We start from the raw sequence: 20153 nt of genomic DNA, 5'->3' as shown, positions 1-20153 counted from the left end.
TTCTTTCTGGTGTGGAAACCAAGTTGGCCAAAGAGGAATTGACTTGCTCAAAGTTATGGAGGGAGCTGCCTAGAAATCAGCATTGCGGCCTCTACCTTTCCTATAAACCTATGTTGTGCAGTTTCCTCTTTGTACCTTAAATGAAGTGGCATTATTCAAATGAAAGAAAAATTACAATAGTTTTTCATTATTTCTCTTACTTTATCCCCAAGAAAATGAATTAGTGCCTTTAAGTTATTTATAAGAGCATTCTAAATGGAAGCACAGCATGAGCCATTTATTATGATGTGTATTAACATCAGGGAGATATGAATACCATCTTAATTATTTACTGTTCTTAAATTTCATAAAATTGCAAGTCTCCCACCTCCACCCCCTTTGTGAGTTCAGTAGAAATAGCTGTCTGATTTGGGTGGGGAAGGGTCCTTGCCTGGGAACATCATGTTATTCTGGGAATTAGGCGATCCTATTGGTAATGGGAATACGGCGGATTGTTTGAAAGACTCAAAATCATGAACTTCGTCTCGGAGACAGAGAGGTACACAGAGTGAGTCAACCTGAATGTGTGCTGGTGACATGAGGACGAATGGGAAGATGCTGTCAGTGTTAGGGAAAGGACCCGGAGTGTGATGAACCCCCTGCAGGGCCATTACAGAGCAGTAGCCGAGGAAGACAGAGCACACCGCTTACTACTTTCCCAGCGCGGTGTGTTAGCCAGAAGTTGTGAGGCACTGACAATGTAGAAAAGAGAAAAACGAACTGACATCATTCAATCTTATTTTTGTTTGTGGGGAGTAATGATCATTGGGTTCACTTTCTGAAAAGAAAAATTGGACACTATGTAGCTTCTCCCATATCAGTTGAAGTCTCAATAACTGATAGCAATCTAATTTAAAAATTATTCATGCAGTCCTAAAACTAAAAAAGGATTACTACCAGTTGACCCCACCCAAGCTCTGGATGGATCTATGTCCACAGTTCACTCCGCTTGACGCTCCGACTTTCAGAGGCAAATTGGGGTATGTGGGTGGGTGATAGTAATGGCCGACTGAAATGCCCAAATGTTGGAAATCTGGTTTGGAAACGAAAACCTGACTTATCCATTAAGTCATGGGTACGATGGATGAGACAGTGTTTCTTTCTCTGATGTGGGGCGCGCACATGACACAGGACAAAGGTGGTCAAGTTGTCGTACCTGTACCGTTGTTAACGGTGGTCTGGCTCGTGGCTTCAGGCCCCATAGTGTCATAGTCTTCCTTCATTTCTTCTGTGGGGGAAAATTATCTTTAGCATTTGAAAATCGTAGAAAGGCTTACTATACTAAGCATGCCAACTACAGGAACAAGGAAGATTCTTTGAAAGGAAACAGAAAGCGCTTGTTGTAAACTGCTCAACAATAGCTTTGTTCAAGCCACTGAATGAATTCAATAGTGCCAGTGCACAAGAACTTATTTACTTTAAGCATTACTGCAAGCTGTGAAAAACAGAGGTGCCTATTTGGGGCAAACGAAGGGCTTTTCTTCTGGTGGCAGTCGCAGTCACAAACCGGGGAAAGATATTATTTTTTTCAATAAGACTCAAAAGCAGCTAAGGACTTGTACTTGGGCAGAGGCATGCTTGCTGCTCTGCTTTGGAAACTGCATGCTTAATGGCAAGTTCGAATTTCTTATTTTATCTTCACGCGTTTTTGCGTTTCCCCCTGGGGGTTGCTTTGATTGCTTTAATCTATGCAAGTATTTATTTTCCTTTTTGGAAAAACCTAATCCTACATGTCAAAATTCGGAATGCTCAGTTTATATAACAGGCATCCCTGAGGTAATGACCATCAGTGTTCACTGCTTCTAAATCATAGCTTCCTTATTTCTTTCTCTATCATTCCATAAGTACCTGTTTCTCTTGATCATTTATGCCTCAGTAGTGATCACAGTCATTTTCTGAGGGGGGAAAAGAGATGGCTGTCACAGTCCAATGTTCGGATGAAGATGGAAATCTGCAACATTTGAAGTTGAAGACTAATAAATAATAAAGGGTCATTTTCAACCACTGGAGTCTTTTAAGAGAGAGTTTGGAAAACAAGGGCCCTCTCGGAATTCCTGCCCACCACGTCGCACGCAGCTTGCAGACTGTGCGCTAATACAGTGCATACAGCTGACAGCGAGATGCTTCCAATTAAGTAAATCAAACATGATATTTTTTAATCTCATATTTTTACAGTAACAGTATCGATGAGAATCTAATATGGTGCAGGATGAGTATCTCAGTGACCATCGGTTTGCTTAAAGTGAGAACAACATAAATAGGACTCGGAGTTCCCAAATGTCTCCTGACATTTTCCTGCTTAGCACATTCACCAGTCATAATTGATAGAAGAGTTTCCAGCAAATGTTACAGCAAATTTAAAATGCATACATTTTTTTTAATTGGGGGTTTTACAGACAGTGTCTTGCAGCCTATCTGTTTATGGCAACAGAGCTGAAAACTCGTGGGCATTGTAAGTTAAAACGCACAGGTCTAGAGCCTTGTTGTTTGCTGCCTTCGAGTAGCTGCCCTAGCCCTGCACCAGTCACATAATTCTTGTCGTTGAAGGCCACTGTGGCCGCTGTTTGTCCATCCCTCTCCTTGAAGATCTTCCTCTTTCTTGCTGGCATATACAGCTATTAAGTTACTGCCGTGGCACAAACTAGTCAGATAAACGGAATGCTCTCTCAACTGTACAGTAGCTCTGATTTTATCCCCTGCCCTGGACTTCTGCCTGTTAAAGGAATGTTTTCACCGGGACATCCTGCCTAAAACATTTGGAAGGTCAAAATAAAGTAATATCGCATCACCAATTGTAATAATTGATCGGTTGAAAGGTTCCCTCATCTGATATTTTCATCAGTCTCTGCAAGGAATTAAATTAAGGTATTTCTGAGAAGTTCTCTGGTGCATATAAATATAGCTTTTGTGTCTTTCTCCCTCACTCATCTCATGTGATTTCTGGTAGCCAAGAGTCACAGGGATCATAAGTTTTCCAGCTGAGTGCACATCGAGTCATTGAGGGGAAAACAGTTACCAGCATTTTTTTTTTGCATAATAGTGGTAATGTTCAAGATTTCTGCTGCACTTCCTTCCTCATTGTCATTTTCTGATGAAAATAAAGAGAAGTTCTAGTAGGTAGTGGCTTCCCAAACTAATAAGTGTTGGGTATGCAAATATGTAGTCAGCACGGTCTATGTCGTGTTTCGTTAGTTCTACTGCTCTCTGACCCAAAATTGCATAACTCGGGTCTTTCAGAGACGTCAGCTGAGAGGGTGTGCACTTTACCTAGACGCTGCTCTGCTTGTTTGCTGAGTTATCAATCCTCCTTTCTTTGTAAAGTCAAGCTTAATTTGTTATGTTCCTTCGGGTATTCGTTGGAGATCCTGTCAAATAGCGACTGTAGAACAGGGTAGAACTGTGCCGTAGAGTTTCCAAGGTAATGGATCTTTATGGAAGCAGACTAGCCCCATCTTTCTCCTGCAGAGCAGCCGGTGGGTTTGAACCACTAACCTTCTGGTTGGCCACCCAGTGCTTTCCATACTGTGCTTCCAGGGCTTCTTTGTCTTCAGCAGGCGACTCTTGCATTACGTTTCAAGAGAATCCATATTCAGAAGGGCATGCAGCTATGCCATTTATGAAGGTTTTCTCTAAATCCAGGCAGTCCTGGGTGTCTTTCTGCCTCAAGCGTAACCTTAAACATTTTCCAAGACATCTCTGACTCGACACACTGTGTCTGAAACCACATCGTGTATTTATTTTTCAAACACTTGTAAAAGTTTGCGTTTTCCAGCCACCCTTGGGATGGAGGTTTGTAAAAATAAAGAGCACTTTCTTCCTCGAGATGAAGAATCCTTGAATAAGCAGTACGAGGCCAAGATGCAGGTGATTTATTTCAGTCTGTGTCAATGACAATGATGTCATGGTTTCCAGCACACTGTGTCCACCCCATTGTGGGACGAAAGAATGTCAAGGACAATTCCAAACACAAAACTTTGATTGTGCTGAAACCGGAAAGGCACAGTAAGAACTCCACTGCGCTCTTCAGTTCAAAACCTGCATCCTGCAGACAAACTCCAGAAAGCACGGGAGCAAGAGCGGAGGAGAAGGGGCTTGTCTCAGAGTAAAGCTATGTGCTGAGGTATGGTGGTAGACAGCCAGGCACCAGGGATCAAACCCTACTAAATAAAACAGCACCAGAAGGCGAATGATTGTCTATCGCGTGTGTTTTGAACAATAAATAAGAAAAATATTTTATCAGAAGAAAAATGTGTTATCTACTAGTCAGGATAAACAATGAGTAGCTTTTTAAGACCAATTTCTTTTCATTAGACATCAAGGCACCACATCAGAGCACTTTGAGAACAATAAAAAAAAGAAGAACAATAAATCATTACTAATCATTAGAACTAGACAGGTAGGAGCTGGGTAACTTTCTTGGTCCAAATAGCCAAATGAGATTAGGGATTTACATTTTATTTAATTATTGTGGCTCCAGAACGTTCGTTCACTTAGCATAAAGGTACGAGCGAAGGGCAGGCTGTTCACCGGGGATCCCAGGCGCCATTAACTACAGGTGTTAGCAGTGTCTGCAGCGGACTCGCACAGATTATTGCATATTCAAACCTTTCGAATATGATCCACGAGGGCCACCAAAGAGCTGCCACAAACTACTTGTTCACAAACTATGACAGCCTGATGAGGCGTCTTGGCTGTTTTTCAACTATTTATCTGAGTTTTTTCAAATTAAAGTTTTGGGGTTTTTTGTTTTGTTTTTAGAAATTTAGAGCTGTGCATTTGTGATTGCATTATTAATTATTCCTTTAAGGGTGGAAATTCTAGTAATTGATCCTTACCCTTGATTTCTAGATATTAAAATTTAAAGCTTCAGAACATTCATTCTGATAGCCCTGCATATCTAGTTCATTAACAAATATGAATAGCTAACACCAGCTCATTTAAATAGTATGTCTTACATGAGTTCTCGCCACACTCTGTTTCTGTCACAGTGCTCCCAAGAATCATTGGCTCTTATTATACATGTAAATGGCTATCATAAAAATAAAAATTTCATTTAAGATTGTTAATGACTTCTGCAGCAGTCAGACTTCCTTTAATGATCATCCTCTGCCCCTAATTAAACGTATTTATCTTTCAAGCATCTTTGGCTGAGTTCTCCCTCATAGTTGAAAATCTAAAACCTTAAGTCTTAATGGATATAACGATAAATGTTTATGTGTGGGATTGCTGAGATTCGAGAAGCCTTCACCGAAAGCAAAATTGGAAGCAGAAAGAGTACAAAACTTGGCACAGTATGATAGGCAAACGAAAAACAAACACGCTCCACTCAAACTGCCATCCGTCTTTTGCCTGGTCCTTTTCTCCCATTTAATTTTCTTTCGTAGTAGAAATGCTTTCATGAGCCTCCTTCCAGTACACCAAGTTCTCTGCCTGTGTTGGATGTTTTCTAGTTGGCGACATCACAATAGCGTATAGGTTAGGCTCCTGTGCTTACTCATTTCCCTCCCCCACCCTCCCCCTATTTATAAAAAAAAAAAAAGCAAGTGCTATTTATATTGTTAGGGGAGAAACCAGGAGGGGAAAGTAAGGCTGGCTCACGCTGGATCCTGCTAAGAGCCACCAAGAAGATGTGAAGGTGCAAAGAGAGAGGGGTTTGCTTTGTTTTGCTTTCCATTTTACAGATTTCCTTCGCAAGTCCAGATGAGCAGAGGGGCCTTTGCTGGAAGACGAATGAATGCCTCTCTTTTCGTTGCTAGTCATTTTCGTATCGGAGGGCTGTTCCCTCATAAGTGAATTTCAGACCACAACGTTGTCGTTTGCACAGCGGCATCTGAAGTTCCCTTTGAGCATCACTTACCTTGTTTTTATGGGAGTTGGCCTAGAACCGTCCTCACTCCCCTTGAGATTACCAGGGAACAGCGGGGATCATTATCAAGTACTTAGCTGTTAAATAATAAGGAAGCTACCTGACCAGGTAAAAGTGTGAAATCACATTCACACTTAACAAAAGGGAATGATTAGATGGTTGAATTACAATGGGAGGTGTCAGACAGACAGGGAAACGACATTAAACTGACAGTTAGTTGGTTTGAAGTGCCACTGTAATTTCCACATAAAACTTTAAAATACATATTGGCTGTGAGGTTTTATGTTTGCCTCCATTTTCCATCATGAAAGTATCGATCTTGATCGCGTTCTATAATTTGCACGTTGTAAATGTGGTGCAAATAACTTCGTGCGATGTGTTTAAAATGCAGTTCATATTCTACTTGCATCCAAACCGAAATATAATCCCTTCCTAAGATGTAAGTGCCGTAATGTGATCTAGCACCACTATCACTCCATAATCTGTCACCAGCTTTGGTATCTCTCTTCTCTGAGGGTGGCGGGGAAAATTATTTTAATCATTTGCTTGAGGGTGCTCTGGTCGGTGACAGAGGTGAGTTTGAGCTGGCCCAAGGAGAGGCCCAAGAAGCTGGAGAGCCTTACCTGGCCCATCCACAGAAGCTTGTAGAAGCTCGTTGTTGTGCCAGGCATGTTCCACTCCTCCCTCCCTTATCTCATCTTCCTCTTCCTCTCTTGGCAACAGAACTTGGCTCACGTGTGGGGAGGACTCAGGGTTGGGCATGCAGGCTGGGCTGGTCTCCTGGTCCAGGGGGTGAGCGATGCCTTCATCCTCCGCAATGTGCAGCTTGTCCTCCTCATCTGTTTCAGAGCCCGTGTCCACTACATTGTCATAGTTCACCACTGCCAAGAAAGCACAAGACACACACGGCTAAACACTCCACTCAGAAAGCAGTCCTCACCCTGTATGGTTTTCAACCAAATGGAAAACAACCACTACCTTCATCGCTGCATGACTCAAGCATGTCAGGACAATACCATGAATATCGTTCAGGTTTTAGTACTCTTTTTCTTAAGCAGTTATAGCTGGGTGCTCACTTTCTGACCTTTTCCCCCCCTCCTCCTTCACTAAGACAGATAGGCATGTTTAAAAAGCAAAACAAGCACATATTCCCAAAACATTGCTTTTGCGAGGATACATATCCTCTGAGTCACTTTCGATAGCGGCCCCCACCCCGGAGTTACAAAATCCATCTCCAACTCAATTTTATTAGCAGAGTGATGCAGTGTTTACTAGATGATAGATAGCGTCGCCGTGTAAATAAGAGACGCGTTTATGACATAGACTGTTTCTCCAGCCCTGGAAACAGTTAGACACACACCGCATGTCCGTGTAGCTGCCCCCCAATGCACAAACACACACACGAACCTGCGTTCACCTGAAATGTTCACTGTGGCTTCTACATCACCCGTCATGTGCTAAGGCCATTTATATCCCAATCTTTTAAGCAGAACATGAGGAAAAGCCACATCTTCTGGGCCATTAATGCTACTATTGAGATGTCTTCCTAGTGCCATCGTCACAGAAGATTTCAAAGCGACACAGGCAAGACCAACCCAAATGTTCCAACACGGAGCAAGAAGCGGCAGGCTGCTTCTGCATCCCTGCGTCCCAGCAAGGCTCAGTAGCTTTTCTTAAAATAGACAGCCTGTAAATAAGGTCTGTGAACTCAATTGAAGGTGGCTGTTTCTGAATTAGTCAGCCCTCACAGGCTCTCGGCCTACATGCTAGTACATAAATTGTCCACTTTACCACCAGACAAGAAAGATTAGAGCAATAAACACAGGGCATTAGCTGAGCTAGAGAAACACACCAGCCGTTACGCACACACGGGAGTGCCAAGAACTGTTAACCCAACTCTCCAGAAACACACAGAAAAAAACAAGTTAGAACCATGACATCATGGGAACAAGAGGGAGAGAGAAAGAAAGAAGGGGGTGGGGTGGGGGCAAGCCCATGGAAAAAAAAAAGCGCAAACAATTTTCAGGTTCATTTTGATTTCTCTGCGCCTAATAAAGCAATCCTCTGCTAAGTTATCAACTGAGCTATCTCAAGTGGCTCTTGCCAGCTATTGGATTATACAAAAGTGGCAGAAAAGGAGGGGAAAAAAGAAAAGCACTGTGTGTCAGGTTCATAATGCTTTTGGAGAATTCTGGAAACATGTCTAGTTACAAATTTTAGTCAGTCATATCTGTTTGCGTTGACAGGTTCCCAGGGAGTAAAAAGGGAACAAAAAGAGAGAGATTTTTTTTTGTCATGTGAGGCTGGGGACAAAAAGATTACACCGTGCATATCTGCTCATAATATGATCTTTGTATAATCCGCGGGTCTGCGCTTGCCTTCGGAACAACTGCACAACAGGTGCAAATTAAAATGAAAACGGCAGCGAGCCGGGCAAACAGAATCTGCTGACCTGGTTTGAATACCAATTGACGGGGGAAACAAAACCTTTTCAAGAGGTGTGACCACAAGGGCTTAGGCAAGTTCAGGCTGGGTAATGCCCTCCGAGCTACAAAAAGAGAGATATTCTAACATCTCCGCTCTAGCTGTGTGGTCCAGATATACCTTAGGACAATCAATAACGTACTTCCCTCTCCCGCTCTCTCTCTTTTTTTCCCCCTAGTGACTGAGGTTTAACCATTTCTTAGCAACAAGCAGAAGATTCTTTACAAATTTTCTGACCGCTGAGGGGTGGGGGTGGGGGGGTGTAGCAGTGAGGAGGATGGGGGGGGGGTGTGTGGTGGGCTTACAACAAAAGCTCCTAAGGCCTGGGAAGCTTTCAACCCACCTCCTAAAAACTGATCTCTGGGCACAGGAGGAATAAAGAAAGGTCCAGAAGGAGTGAATAAAATTATCTAAGGCTGGACAGGCATTAAAAGGCCTTTATCCTGGAAAAAAAAAAAAAACAACCCCAAAACAAAAACCATGCCTTTTAAGGTCTTTTTCTGCATGGGCCACAATATCCCGTGTGACACGTGAATGTTCCTGCAGTAATACAATTGAAATATTTTCTAGTGGAAAAAGAGAGCGAGAGTGAGAGAGAGAGAGAGAGAGAAAGAGAGAGAAATGATTTATGAACAGCCCTGGAGGAGTCCCCAATATCAGAACAATCTAAACAGGCAATGAAGTCATGTCTCCTCCTATAGGGTCGGAGTCCGGCATCCATCACCTTCACAGGCCAACGAGGCTGCGCAACCTTTAGGGCGCTCACTCACAAGTCGTGGTAAACACTTTGAAACTCACTGAAGAACTGCGGTCACGTCCCCCTACACAAGTAGTATGCCATCTTTCCCAGGGCCCTGTGAACTCGGAGATCCAGGCCCCATCAGCCATTATGCTGATGCCTCCTGTCCTCCTCCCCCTCCCTCTCCCCTCTCTCTTTCCAGCCAGGTAGAACAGTGCCCCCCCCCCCAACTTAATTCTTACATCTGAATCCAGCTATAAGAGACCATGCCTGTCAGTCTGCTTTGTCTGGTCGACCTCTTGACATTCAAAATCAAATCCACTCCACGAATGTGTACACTCCAGTTCCTGTTCCCCATCCCCTCTCCCCGCCTTCGAATCCCGAGAAGTTCCAGTTACAATGCTCTCTCAAGGCCATCGGTGGCTTTCCCTATTTGTCAGCGCAAAATATACTCACTAGTAAATGGTCCATGAATGGTGGGTTGGGTCTAAAATCATTTACATCCTGAAATAAAAATAAGCTCATTTTCCCATTTGTTCCCCTGTTGAGCCTTTGCCCACTCTCATCACCACTGGCACCAGAGATGTTAATAACCTAGCTTTGAACTGCGCCGAGGAGATTCAGTTTGGTACAAAACCCAATGTACACTGGTTTTCAACGTGGGTGCTTGGACAACCGAGGTGAGACTGGTGTCCATTTTTGAAGGGCTGTCTCATGCGTTGTTAGCTTCCACTTTCCAAAGCAAAGTTGCACTCAGTGCTGACTGTAGGTCAGAGAAGCCGTGCCTTGCGTGAGCCTTTATTTTATACATGTATGGAGCTCCATGGCTGGCACAAAAACAGACAGTTACTTCAAAACCACAAAGAAGTAGGAGCCCCAAGAATTCCTTTCTGCAATTCAATAAACAAGGGGAAAGATGTACTGTGTGCTGGCTCGAAATAGACACTAATTTTACATCTGTCTCTGAGGCACAGCAAAAAGCCAACTAAAGAGCAGTAATAAATGTCCAAAAACAGCATCACTATCCAAAACTCTCACAGTAATCTTCAGAAGAATTAATTACAATTCTGTGTAACAGTTGCATTGGCAAAATGCACCCATAATTATATACAGGTACTGTACTGTATTACAGGGAAATTTGCCACGTGATACCATGTTTACGTGATAATTGATGGATAAGATAAAACTATTTGCATATGAAGTGCATATGAATTATTGGCATGGCTCACCATTTTATGTGGAATCATATTAAAGTTTCATTTTCTCTAAAACTGTATGTGTAATATGGGGTTACCAAAGGGTATAAAGCTGATACTTAAATTTGCTTTATAGCAAATGGGCCTGGGAAGATATATCTGAATAGGCATTACTAAAAAACTATATTTAAAAGGCTTTCTAGTTTATCTATAATAAGCATTATTTTCACTTCACCAGACTGCATTATATTAAATCATCTCTATTCTTCCTCCCAAATAAACAATGCTCCAAATTGTATCAGTCCACCAATTAATTTTAAAATCGCATGCAAAACAAATAACAGTTTCTCTTTATTGCCTATAGATATAACCTGATTTTCAGATTTGTGGACTTTGGTGACACGTAATGGAACAGTAGCAAAACGTGACATTTTTATAATGTCCATACCTGCCGGCAGACTTCAGCGTTTGCAAAACTGGCCTATCATAGCATTTAAACACTGCTGATAATTAGCTTGACATTTGAAATACCAGAACTGTTGTTTTGAAGATGCCCTATACAATGTTACCTAACTAACCCCTTTTCATACTTATATGCTTTCTCCACATTATTCTGTCAGTTACAGTACAAATAAGACATCAGCTGCTAATGTATTAACATGCAAAAGAGCTGATGTTCAGGGGCAATACTTCATCTTCACCAGAAGTAGAAGTTTTATTGATATAAAGGAAAACTGCATATGCAGATTATCGACAGCTAATTGTTACTAAGGCAGTCAATAATGATTTCCTATAACTCCACTCAAGTTAAGTGTACCATTAAGCCTTTCAGTACCATCATCAGAAATTTATTAAATACCTACAACCCGGTAAGTCGAGCAGATGCCAGGGTGTGATCCTCTCATCTCAAGAAGCTCACCAGCTTCTTGGAGAAATAGAATCCCAGGATTGTAGAGTCAGAGGGATCGTTTCCGTGAGCCCTTGGCATGTTACGAATGAGGTGGCAAAGGCTCAATGAGGCGAAATTGCTAGTCTAAGGTTGTACAGCCAGTTGGTGGCAAAGCGAAGGCCACAAATGACGTCCAAACGATACGCAGCAGTAATACAGGTTCCCGGGAAGAGTGCAGTCTGCAGATCTCCAGGAGATCAGAGTGAGGGAACGGTCGTTTCGGGATGCTCATGAGGCACAAACGGCGATGGCTGCTTACTTTTCATTGTTTTGATGATTGTGACTCTCATGGAGCCCCTTAATCTGAGTTACAGAAGCCTACCAATTTGATCAATTACCAGAATCTAACAATACACCCATGTTTCCTGTGAGAGTGTGGAAACAATGGAAATAAAGAGGCAGCTCACAGAATTGCAAGTTTGAAGTCCTGTCCTCTTGTCCCAGTATCGACATGTAACCCAGCTGTGACCTCGGTCTAGCATCCAGGGAAATTTGGTACAAATGGGCAACAGTAATGGTGACAATGATACTTGGCTCCTGGTTTATCAGCTTGCCACAAGGAGAACATGAATCGTACGGGTGATGACAGTCTGTGAGGGAGAAAATGCTAAAGCAGAAATGCAAGGTTGGCGTACCTGTGAGGATGACTGCTGTAATCACCATAGCATGTACGGGACCATTTTTCCAGCGTCGTTTGTCTGATGCTATGGCGTTCGGTGGGTCCAAGTGAAAAGAGCAGCTATGAATGTGCGGAGCGTGTGCCCCTCTCGGTCCGGGTGTTATTTGGACCCCTCATTTAGAACTTGATTTGTGGAAGCCGCAGCCGGATGGGGGAGGCTGCACTTAATCTTTCACTCAGAGGTGATACAGACATATAACCTCATCTCCCCCCCCCCCAAAAAATGTCTTTGGGTAATGTGACATAAAGTTTAAAAGAAGTGCTTTGGAATTTTAGAAGTCACTTGGGGTCCTCAACCTTTTGCTTTCGTTTCCGTGCTTGGCGCTCATTTTTCTTTGCGCAACTGACCGATACACCCAAGGCCTAGTTGGATGGTTCTCCGACTGTGCGGTAAGAGTCGGAGGCAGTAGAGGCTAAAACTTTCCTCCTGTGAACTTTTCCTTTACTCCTCACCCCCCACCCCTCACCCCCGCACCACACAGCCCCAGCCTCCCGGGGTTGTGTCCCAGGAGATGCTATGTTACCTAGAACAGGATGTGGCTCTGTTGTAAGAAGTTTTATCCAATGACTCTTATTTTTCCAAGGAAGAGTGATCCTAGATAATCTTCCTTTATCACAGTCACCTTGTTCCCTTTGCCATGGGGGGAGGGGGCGGAGGAGGGACAAAGATCACTCATTCAAGGTGGGGCCTAGTGACAGGTCAGCAAGGTCAGGACACAGTCAAACCAAATTTCTTCGGAATTTGAATCTGTGTCACCTTCAGTGGTCTTTTTGACCATGGGAATAACTTGACCTATTAATCATGTAGTAGGGACCCTGCCCATTGGAAATATCCAGTTGCAACGTGATAGGAATTCTACAGAATTTCTAGAAAAGAAATGCTCTTAACATAGTACTGTCCTACTCTTATGCAAACTACCTTTGGCCCTTCCATTTTTTATCCCAGGAACATTCAAAGGCATTAAACCTGCATTATAAATTAATGAGTTGTAAAATGTCAGCTGATAAAACAGGAGCAGTTTTGAGTATAGGGATAAAAATGTTTCCATTTCAGATTAGCCATGTACTACACACACACAGTGAAATGGGACAGGCAATTTCCGTGGAGCCAGGAGAGACATTCCTTCATTTCTCTGGTTCTAGGAGAATCTTGGGGAGAAGACAAGCACGGAGCTTCTCTGGAACTGAGGGCAACTGCCCTTCTACCACGGGCGGCTTTTATGGGTCAGTGTCAGTGACAAACAAGTTTTCATTTCCATAGCTTTCTTGAGGCCCTGGATGGGCTCCCACATGCAGGTAATAATCATATTAGTTATGTAATTCCCCCCCCCCACCTCTCTCTAAATACAGGGAATATAAAAAGAATTGCCAATAAGAATAAAAGCCAGGATCCTCCCTTCCCCAAACTATCATAAAAAACCCAGATATTGGTCAGAGAATTCATAAAAGGAAGGCCAGTTATCTTTTAAGAAGACACCATATTTCTAGGTCAGGTCACAATGTTCTAAAGACTTAACATCTGTTTATTTCTTGACAAAAGTAAACACATTCAGTTTTCCTGTATATCTAGGAGTCCTAATGGTTTTGATTACCTTAGTTCGCTCCTTCCAAAGGAAACAAAAGTCATTGTATTGATATTTCAAACACACACACACACACACACACACACACACACACTCTACTTAACTGTCCTTTCATATGTTTTTCACTTATTTTTATCCTTCAGAAATGTTCTCAGCTTTACATTCTGTCTACAACTATAATCTGCTTACACTCTATAATATTTGACTAATTTGTGACAAGGCCATAATTCCCTTTGAGGGCTACCAAAGCACCTTCCTCCTCAAATCTAGTGTGACGGCAGGTTAAAGGGGAAGCCGCAAAACAATGGCTATGCAAATAATTTTGGGTACGTGTATTTGCCCACAATGTGGTAATGATGGATTAAATGCATTCAGTCAAGACATAACTCCTAACAATATGGCACCAGAGAAATGAAGATGTAGGTGACTCTAATTATTGGAATCATGATCATTCAAACAACTTACTGTACATCAGCCATCATCAATACCGGCCTAAGAGACTTTGCAGAAGTATATGCTTATTTTCATGCCTGAAGGATATTCGAGAGGAAAGTGAAAATAGCTGTAATTTATTTAGGACCCGGAAGTATGGAATAATAAGCTTCTGAGCCATCAGAATTGTTTGGGTATTTTTATCTGACACGAGGGCAGACCTTGTCTAGCTTTAAGTTTTAGAGTAATAAGACCTTGGAAACAAGACCTTGACTGAGCTGAATATAAAGAAAGGGGAAATGTGTCCTTGTGTAAATAGATATTGTGTCTATCACCTTCCTCTAAAGAGGTTACACAACCATAAAAGCCCACAAAAGGTGGAAAGTCAGTAACTGCCAGGCAACGTTGGAATGTTTTGTAAAACATAAACATATAATAGAAAAATTATAACAAATTTCTCTGATTGTTTCACTCACATGAATGATGCGATCCACTTGTGGCTACGGTAGGCCCACAAACTTAAACCATGCCCTCCTCCCTCCCCCAAACAAAACCCCTAACTTGCTTCTGAAGAGACATGTTGTGCCCGCCCTGGACCCTCCACGTGTCCATGAACAAGAAAGATATAGATCTAGCCTAGCCAGAAAAAGAATTCCTTTCAGAGAGAGCTGACAACCAACAGGCCCATGTGGTGAGGTTCTGGGCTTCTGCAATGGACCGATGTCCGCAAGGATTCCTTGGTCTCAGTGGTGGTATTTGGAGGTGGGGCCAGGCTTTTGGGTTCCACCTGAACACAATGGGGAAGAACAGCTCTTCTGGGGGAAGACAATTCTCTTACGGCAGCAAGGGGTGAGGATCACCTTGGTAGATCTAGTGGGTGGGAGCGAGTGAAATCATTGAAGCGGAAAGGAAGCCTTCCAGGTTTGGGAAAGAAAGAGGTGTTGTTCGATATGAGGCAGTCGGAGAAGGTTCTGCTGGTGGCCGAGAGTTCATCAAGAGCCTTGTCCTGGTCACCACTGCTTCGAGAATTAGTCATTGCAAATTTGACCTACGCGCACACATCGCAGTTCTGCTCTTGGCCGATCTTGCCTTTTACCCCAAAGAAAATGCTTGAAAAGAGATGGTGCCACCGAGCCCGATTCCGCAGACTTCCCTGATCAGATTTCTCTCGGAAGCCTCAGTTTCTATGCGACACCTCGTATCTGAGAGAGGCATCTAAACTTCAGTTCTCCACCCAACTGGTTTCTCGGCAGGATTAGCAGTAGACTCGGGTCCGGTGGGCTAATGAAATTACTGTGTGGTCGCTTCGCAAGGGCAGACACCCCCAGTGCCATAGCAATACTCCTTCCAGAAGCCTGTTTGCAAAACAGCCTCACTGCACCTCGCGCTGACAACACCAGGCAGCGCTGAAAGGGGCAGTGGAACGGCAGCCACAGAAGCCCAACACATCGTGGCCACTCTAAACAGAGTGCAAAAGACAGGGAGTCAGTGATGTGTAAACCAGACAATGCGAGGGGAAAAATATTGAATAATTTCTGTCATGAGGCCCTGGCTAAAGCCAGCCTCTAATTGAATTAAACTCCCATTTATTTGCTCAGGCCTAAACAACAGGCTGGGAGTAAGGAAAAGAAAAAAAAAACAAAACAAAACCAACAACTTAAGGTTTGCTCAACTGTTCTGAGGTAGCACCTCTGCTCACCCCTGTATAAATCCACCATCTGTGCTCGCAGGCACACATGTTCCCCCTCTCAACAAATGCACGGAGACCCTACCAAGCACAGAAGCCAAAAGGCACAAGGCACACAAAAGCTCCCCAGGCCGCCCCAGGTCTAAAGGAGCAAAGGGGGGAGAAAAGATCTTCTGCTCATTGCCCAGGTGAGAAGGCCTGGTGCGTCCTCTCAGCCTCGACACGCGTCAAGTAAAAGAAAGGTTAAAATTAGAAAATTCAATTTATTTGATAATTTCCCAGAATAATTAGAGTTAATATGGGTTAATTAATATGCAAATCTCTCAGCAGATGTTCTGCAGCAGGGCCTGTGTGAGAAAACAGCCTTTGCTTTCTCCTACGTGATTTTGGCTGTCAGTTATTGGGTATAATTACTGTAACTAACCGAATACACACAAAACCTTTGGAATATAAAATTGTTACAGTTCTAGCTCGGCACAAGCTGCTACTTTCTGCAATAAAAGCGAACAATTTCTTTCAGAAAATAGGAGCCTTTTTGTTCCTTTCTTGATTTAAAAAGAAGAAATGAATCAAGTAAATGGCTTATCTTTTTCTATGCATAATTAGGTCAGTATTATATGAACATTCCAGTGAGCAGTGGTACAAACGAACATATAAAATGATAGCTCAAACCACCTGCAAAATCACATAAAATTGTTTTATTCAGAATCTTTTTTTCCCTTCCCCACCAGAACTTTGAAACGCTGAGTGTCTTTCTTTCCCACATTGCCAACATTTTCTAAATTCAAAAGGATCCTACAACTTTATTAATTTTTTTCCTCATCGAGGACACAAAAGAATAAAGTGGGTAAATGTGTTTAAAGGTACCTCGAAGAGGATACTCTTTTGTGAAGGAACTTAGGAGGTGGAGCTTTAAACTTTTTGAAATGCTTACATGCTGAAGGGCTTTCAGCATATACGTTTGGGTGTCCACCAGAGTGGCTGGGACTTGAGAGAGAGAGAGCTTTGCATATGTCAAACTCAAGAATACTTTTAAAAATTTTGCATCCATTTACTTAGGAGGGATCTGACATATTTTTATACTAGTAAAATTGCAACTTTTATTGAAGGTTGCTGTATTCATAATCTGCTGAAAGTATACTGGCTGAGGATAGAGACTTTTAGGTGACGTCATAAATTTAGATGATTTGTTAAATGCTTAAAATGAATTTTATGCACTGAAAAGCAGGGGATAATATTTTTTTCACTTTTTTTGTTTTTTTTTTCACTTGTTGATAATACTTTTAAAAAAATCTGATCATCACAGAGCATCTATGAAATAAAAAGGTTTTATCGCAGTCTTGAGCTGGACCAACTGAGTTCCAGTGGTATATGGGCTACGGAATTTGTTCACATTTTCTATGTTTAGGAAAGGGCTGTGATGGATGGTGTAAGCTTTTAGGTAGCAGGCGAAAACAGTGGCAATCTCACCTTAAAAAGGTGTCCTGCAGATTTTAGTGGTGGAATAAATCACCACCATGGTCAATGAACTAGAGAGAGATTAATGTCGTGATCAGAGGTAAGAAAAAGGGAAATGGGTGAAATGATGTCTCAGACAACCTTCGGAACATTTCAATAATGATAATCGGGGGTTCATAATGTGGCCAATAGGCCAGTCTTTCTGTCCCCAGACTTTCCCTTTCACCGACCCCAAACAGCAGGTGAAACAAAGTCCAACAGCAAGCTTGCACGAGCAGGGACACACACACACACACACACACACACACACACGCCGCCACCACCTTCCTGGCACACTTTGGCTACTTCCTCCTGGGCCTACCTCCCCATCCTTGCTCTCTTCATTTTCAGGTGTGGTATTTGCTGACCCTGACCACTTGGTGGCCCAAGACCTGAATGTGGCCCTGCCGAGGTCAGCTAACGTCACAAAAGGGCTTCCAGTTTAGACTTCCGGTAGAGTTCACTTGTTTCTAGGGCCTTCTCCCCTACATTGAAAAGAAAAGCCGGACAGACTAGGTTTCTTCTTCCCTGTACCTTCTGTTCAAGGTGAGGCCCATTGGTTAAACAATCACATCAGCATTCATTAAAAATTTTTTTTAAAGTAAAATTTCACTTGCTGGGGTGGTGACAACAAGTCCTTCCCCCAAGAAAGATGCCACGCTTTGGGTGTAGATAAATCAACCGAAAATCCCGTACTCTCGAATTCTTCGGGATCTAATTCACGAAGTCCTTCCTAGTGCTTCACCCTTTCTTCGGGTGGCTTCCTTTCAGTCAGTGAGATTATCTGGTGGCTGACAGCTGCGTGATCGATGGCCCACGCCCTCCGGAGGGGAGCAGTTTGAAAGCAACTCTGACTTGTATCCACTTTCGGGCCAGAATTATCTTATGAAGGATTGATAAGACATTATCTTGCAGAGCAGAATAATACTGCACAACCAGATACTAAGATGTGTCCGACTCTTGCCTTGCTCAACGTTATTCTTCAGAAGTTCTCATAGTCTGCACACACTTATCAGAAACCCTGAACAGAAGGAGCAGAACCTTCGTTTCCTGGAGACACAGGGGAAGGTTAGAGGTTGAGGGCAGATACCGACCAGCCCTTCAGAGTTGAAAACCCGCCTGAGGACAGAACAACTGCGCAAGTCCCAGTAGGTGTCTCTTGTGGCGGTGCCCTCCTGGACGCGGGTGTCCACCCACTGACCAGGGAGCTTGATTAAGATCCGCCCCCGTTAACTTATGATGGTGGGAAAAACAATCAGTCATCTTATAGATCACTTTGGTATCCAGCCTGAACAGTGTACACAGTTGTATCCCTGTCCCCAACCGCCACAATGAAGCCATAACCACGGTGGCCCAGTTGATTCCAACTCATGGGGACGGGAGAGGACGGGACATAACTGCCCTTGACGATTTCCAAGGTTGTCATCCCCCGCCTCAGCTCTCTGCCACAGAGCGGCTGGAGCTGCGGTGCACAGCTGAGCACTTCGGCCACTGCACCGCTAGGGCTTTTTGTTGTAGTGAACACATTGACCATGCAGACGCCCTGGCCCCAAAACGTGTGTCATTGTTCACTCTCCTCTCTTCCTCACCTTTCATCTCGCACCAGCCGCCTTGTCTAGCCAGTTAGACACAGTCCCTCTCTAGGCCGACCACCCTGTTCTGGGATTACTGCAACAGCCTCCTCTTCTAGTTGCTTCTAGCTCTTTGCACCTAGGGCGAATTTTCCAAAGCATCCACCACTCAGATAAAACAGATGTCTCAAGTTCTTGATAGTTTCCATTCCATTCAAATGCCTTCGCTTAACAGAAAAAGCCTTTCTTCATCTTGTTCTGCTTCCCTCTCAGCTTCTTCCTCCCCTCACTGCCTTTCTATTCCATCCTCCTCCTGTTTACAGATCCCACCTATCTGCAGATGCCCTGTTAGAGGAGAACATCTCAAAACAAGCTGTGGCAAGATACTCAAATGGTCTTTAAAAAAATGAGGCTTAGAGTTTGTGAAGGAGCCTGAATCTATGTAATATGTGCATGAATATGATTCACCTATTTACCTTATGAACTGCAGCGGGGGAGGGAAGGCTCCCCCAAGCATGCCTGCTTCTGGTTCAAACCAAGGAACGTGGACAGTAAGATTGGTAAGAATAAGAACTCACTCACCTTTTATCTTAGACATTTGCAAATAGGTAAATCTGCCTAATTTAGTATTTTTACAAAATAGGTGATATAGAGATTCAAATATATTCAAAAATTCAAATTGTTTGACAAGTGAAAATGTATTAAACAGAGATTTCCGAAAGGTGTTTTGATTTGTGTGTGTGTGTGTGTGTGTGTGGACAGTTTACCTTCTTTGATAAACCATTCATATTTTACTGGAAATAACCATAAGGTATATTGTTCTTAGTTATTTTGCAACTTCCAACATTCATGTCAGTTTTCTGTTATTGTGGCTGCTATCTGTTTTAATCTGCACTTGTCTTTCTTGAGCACATTCATTGAATGGTATAGGAAAAGATTTTGGAGTACTGAAATATAATCGCACTTTAAATTTGGACAAAATTCTCATGTGTTGTTCATGGGATTTTAATATAGCAAAATTTCATTTTTATTTGATTTACACATGACCTTTCTGAAATGTAAATGCAAGGATTTATCATGTGCATGTTTTTCCAGACTTATATTTTTACTCAAACTTGGATCCTTGGAGGAAAATAGACTAATGGTAAGAGGAACATAATTCTAGTTTATTAAGAACAAAATAAAAGATCATTTAAATGAGAATTAAGAAAGCCCCTTAAAGATTACAGTTTAAAAATAAATCTAAAGAAAAAACTCTCTTAAATGGAAGAAATATGGCATTTCAATGTGTTTAGGAATATTTTAGCTAAAGAATCAGCAAAGTTTTGTAACTAAAGGGCCATATGCCCTATTTTAATAAAAAGGAATCCATAAAAAATAAATTACTTTCACTAAGTATATGCAAATTCCAATGTAAGCAATCAGTGCAAA

The 20153-nt window shown here is 42.6% G+C and overlaps 1 protein-coding gene across 5 annotated transcripts in view; it reads right to left on the bottom strand.

The window, feature by feature from the left end:
• The window catches only part of ZEB2 (zinc finger E-box binding homeobox 2), a 141889-nt gene that overhangs the window by 40537 nt on the left and 81199 nt on the right, over positions 1-20153 (bottom strand). For 4 of the 5 annotated variants that reach the window (XM_075529848.1, XM_075529850.1, XM_075529851.1 and 1 more), the window contains exons 3-4: positions 6529-6786; positions 1196-1267 (exon numbers count right to left, since the gene is read on the bottom strand). In XM_075529848.1, coding sequence (XP_075385963.1) covers positions 1196-1267; positions 6529-6786 — 330 coding nt within the window. The remainder of the gene's footprint in view (positions 1-1195; positions 1268-6528; positions 6787-20153) is intronic. The other variant, XM_075529852.1, reaches the window with a different exon arrangement.

Source organism: Tenrec ecaudatus, chromosome 13 (assembly GCF_050624435.1).
Source record: "Tenrec ecaudatus isolate mTenEca1 chromosome 13, mTenEca1.hap1, whole genome shotgun sequence".
NCBI classification, from domain to species: domain Eukaryota; kingdom Metazoa; phylum Chordata; class Mammalia; order Afrosoricida; family Tenrecidae; genus Tenrec; species Tenrec ecaudatus.
Note: the sequence above shows the minus strand (reverse complement) of the source record. Positions and strands in the feature narration are given on the sequence as shown.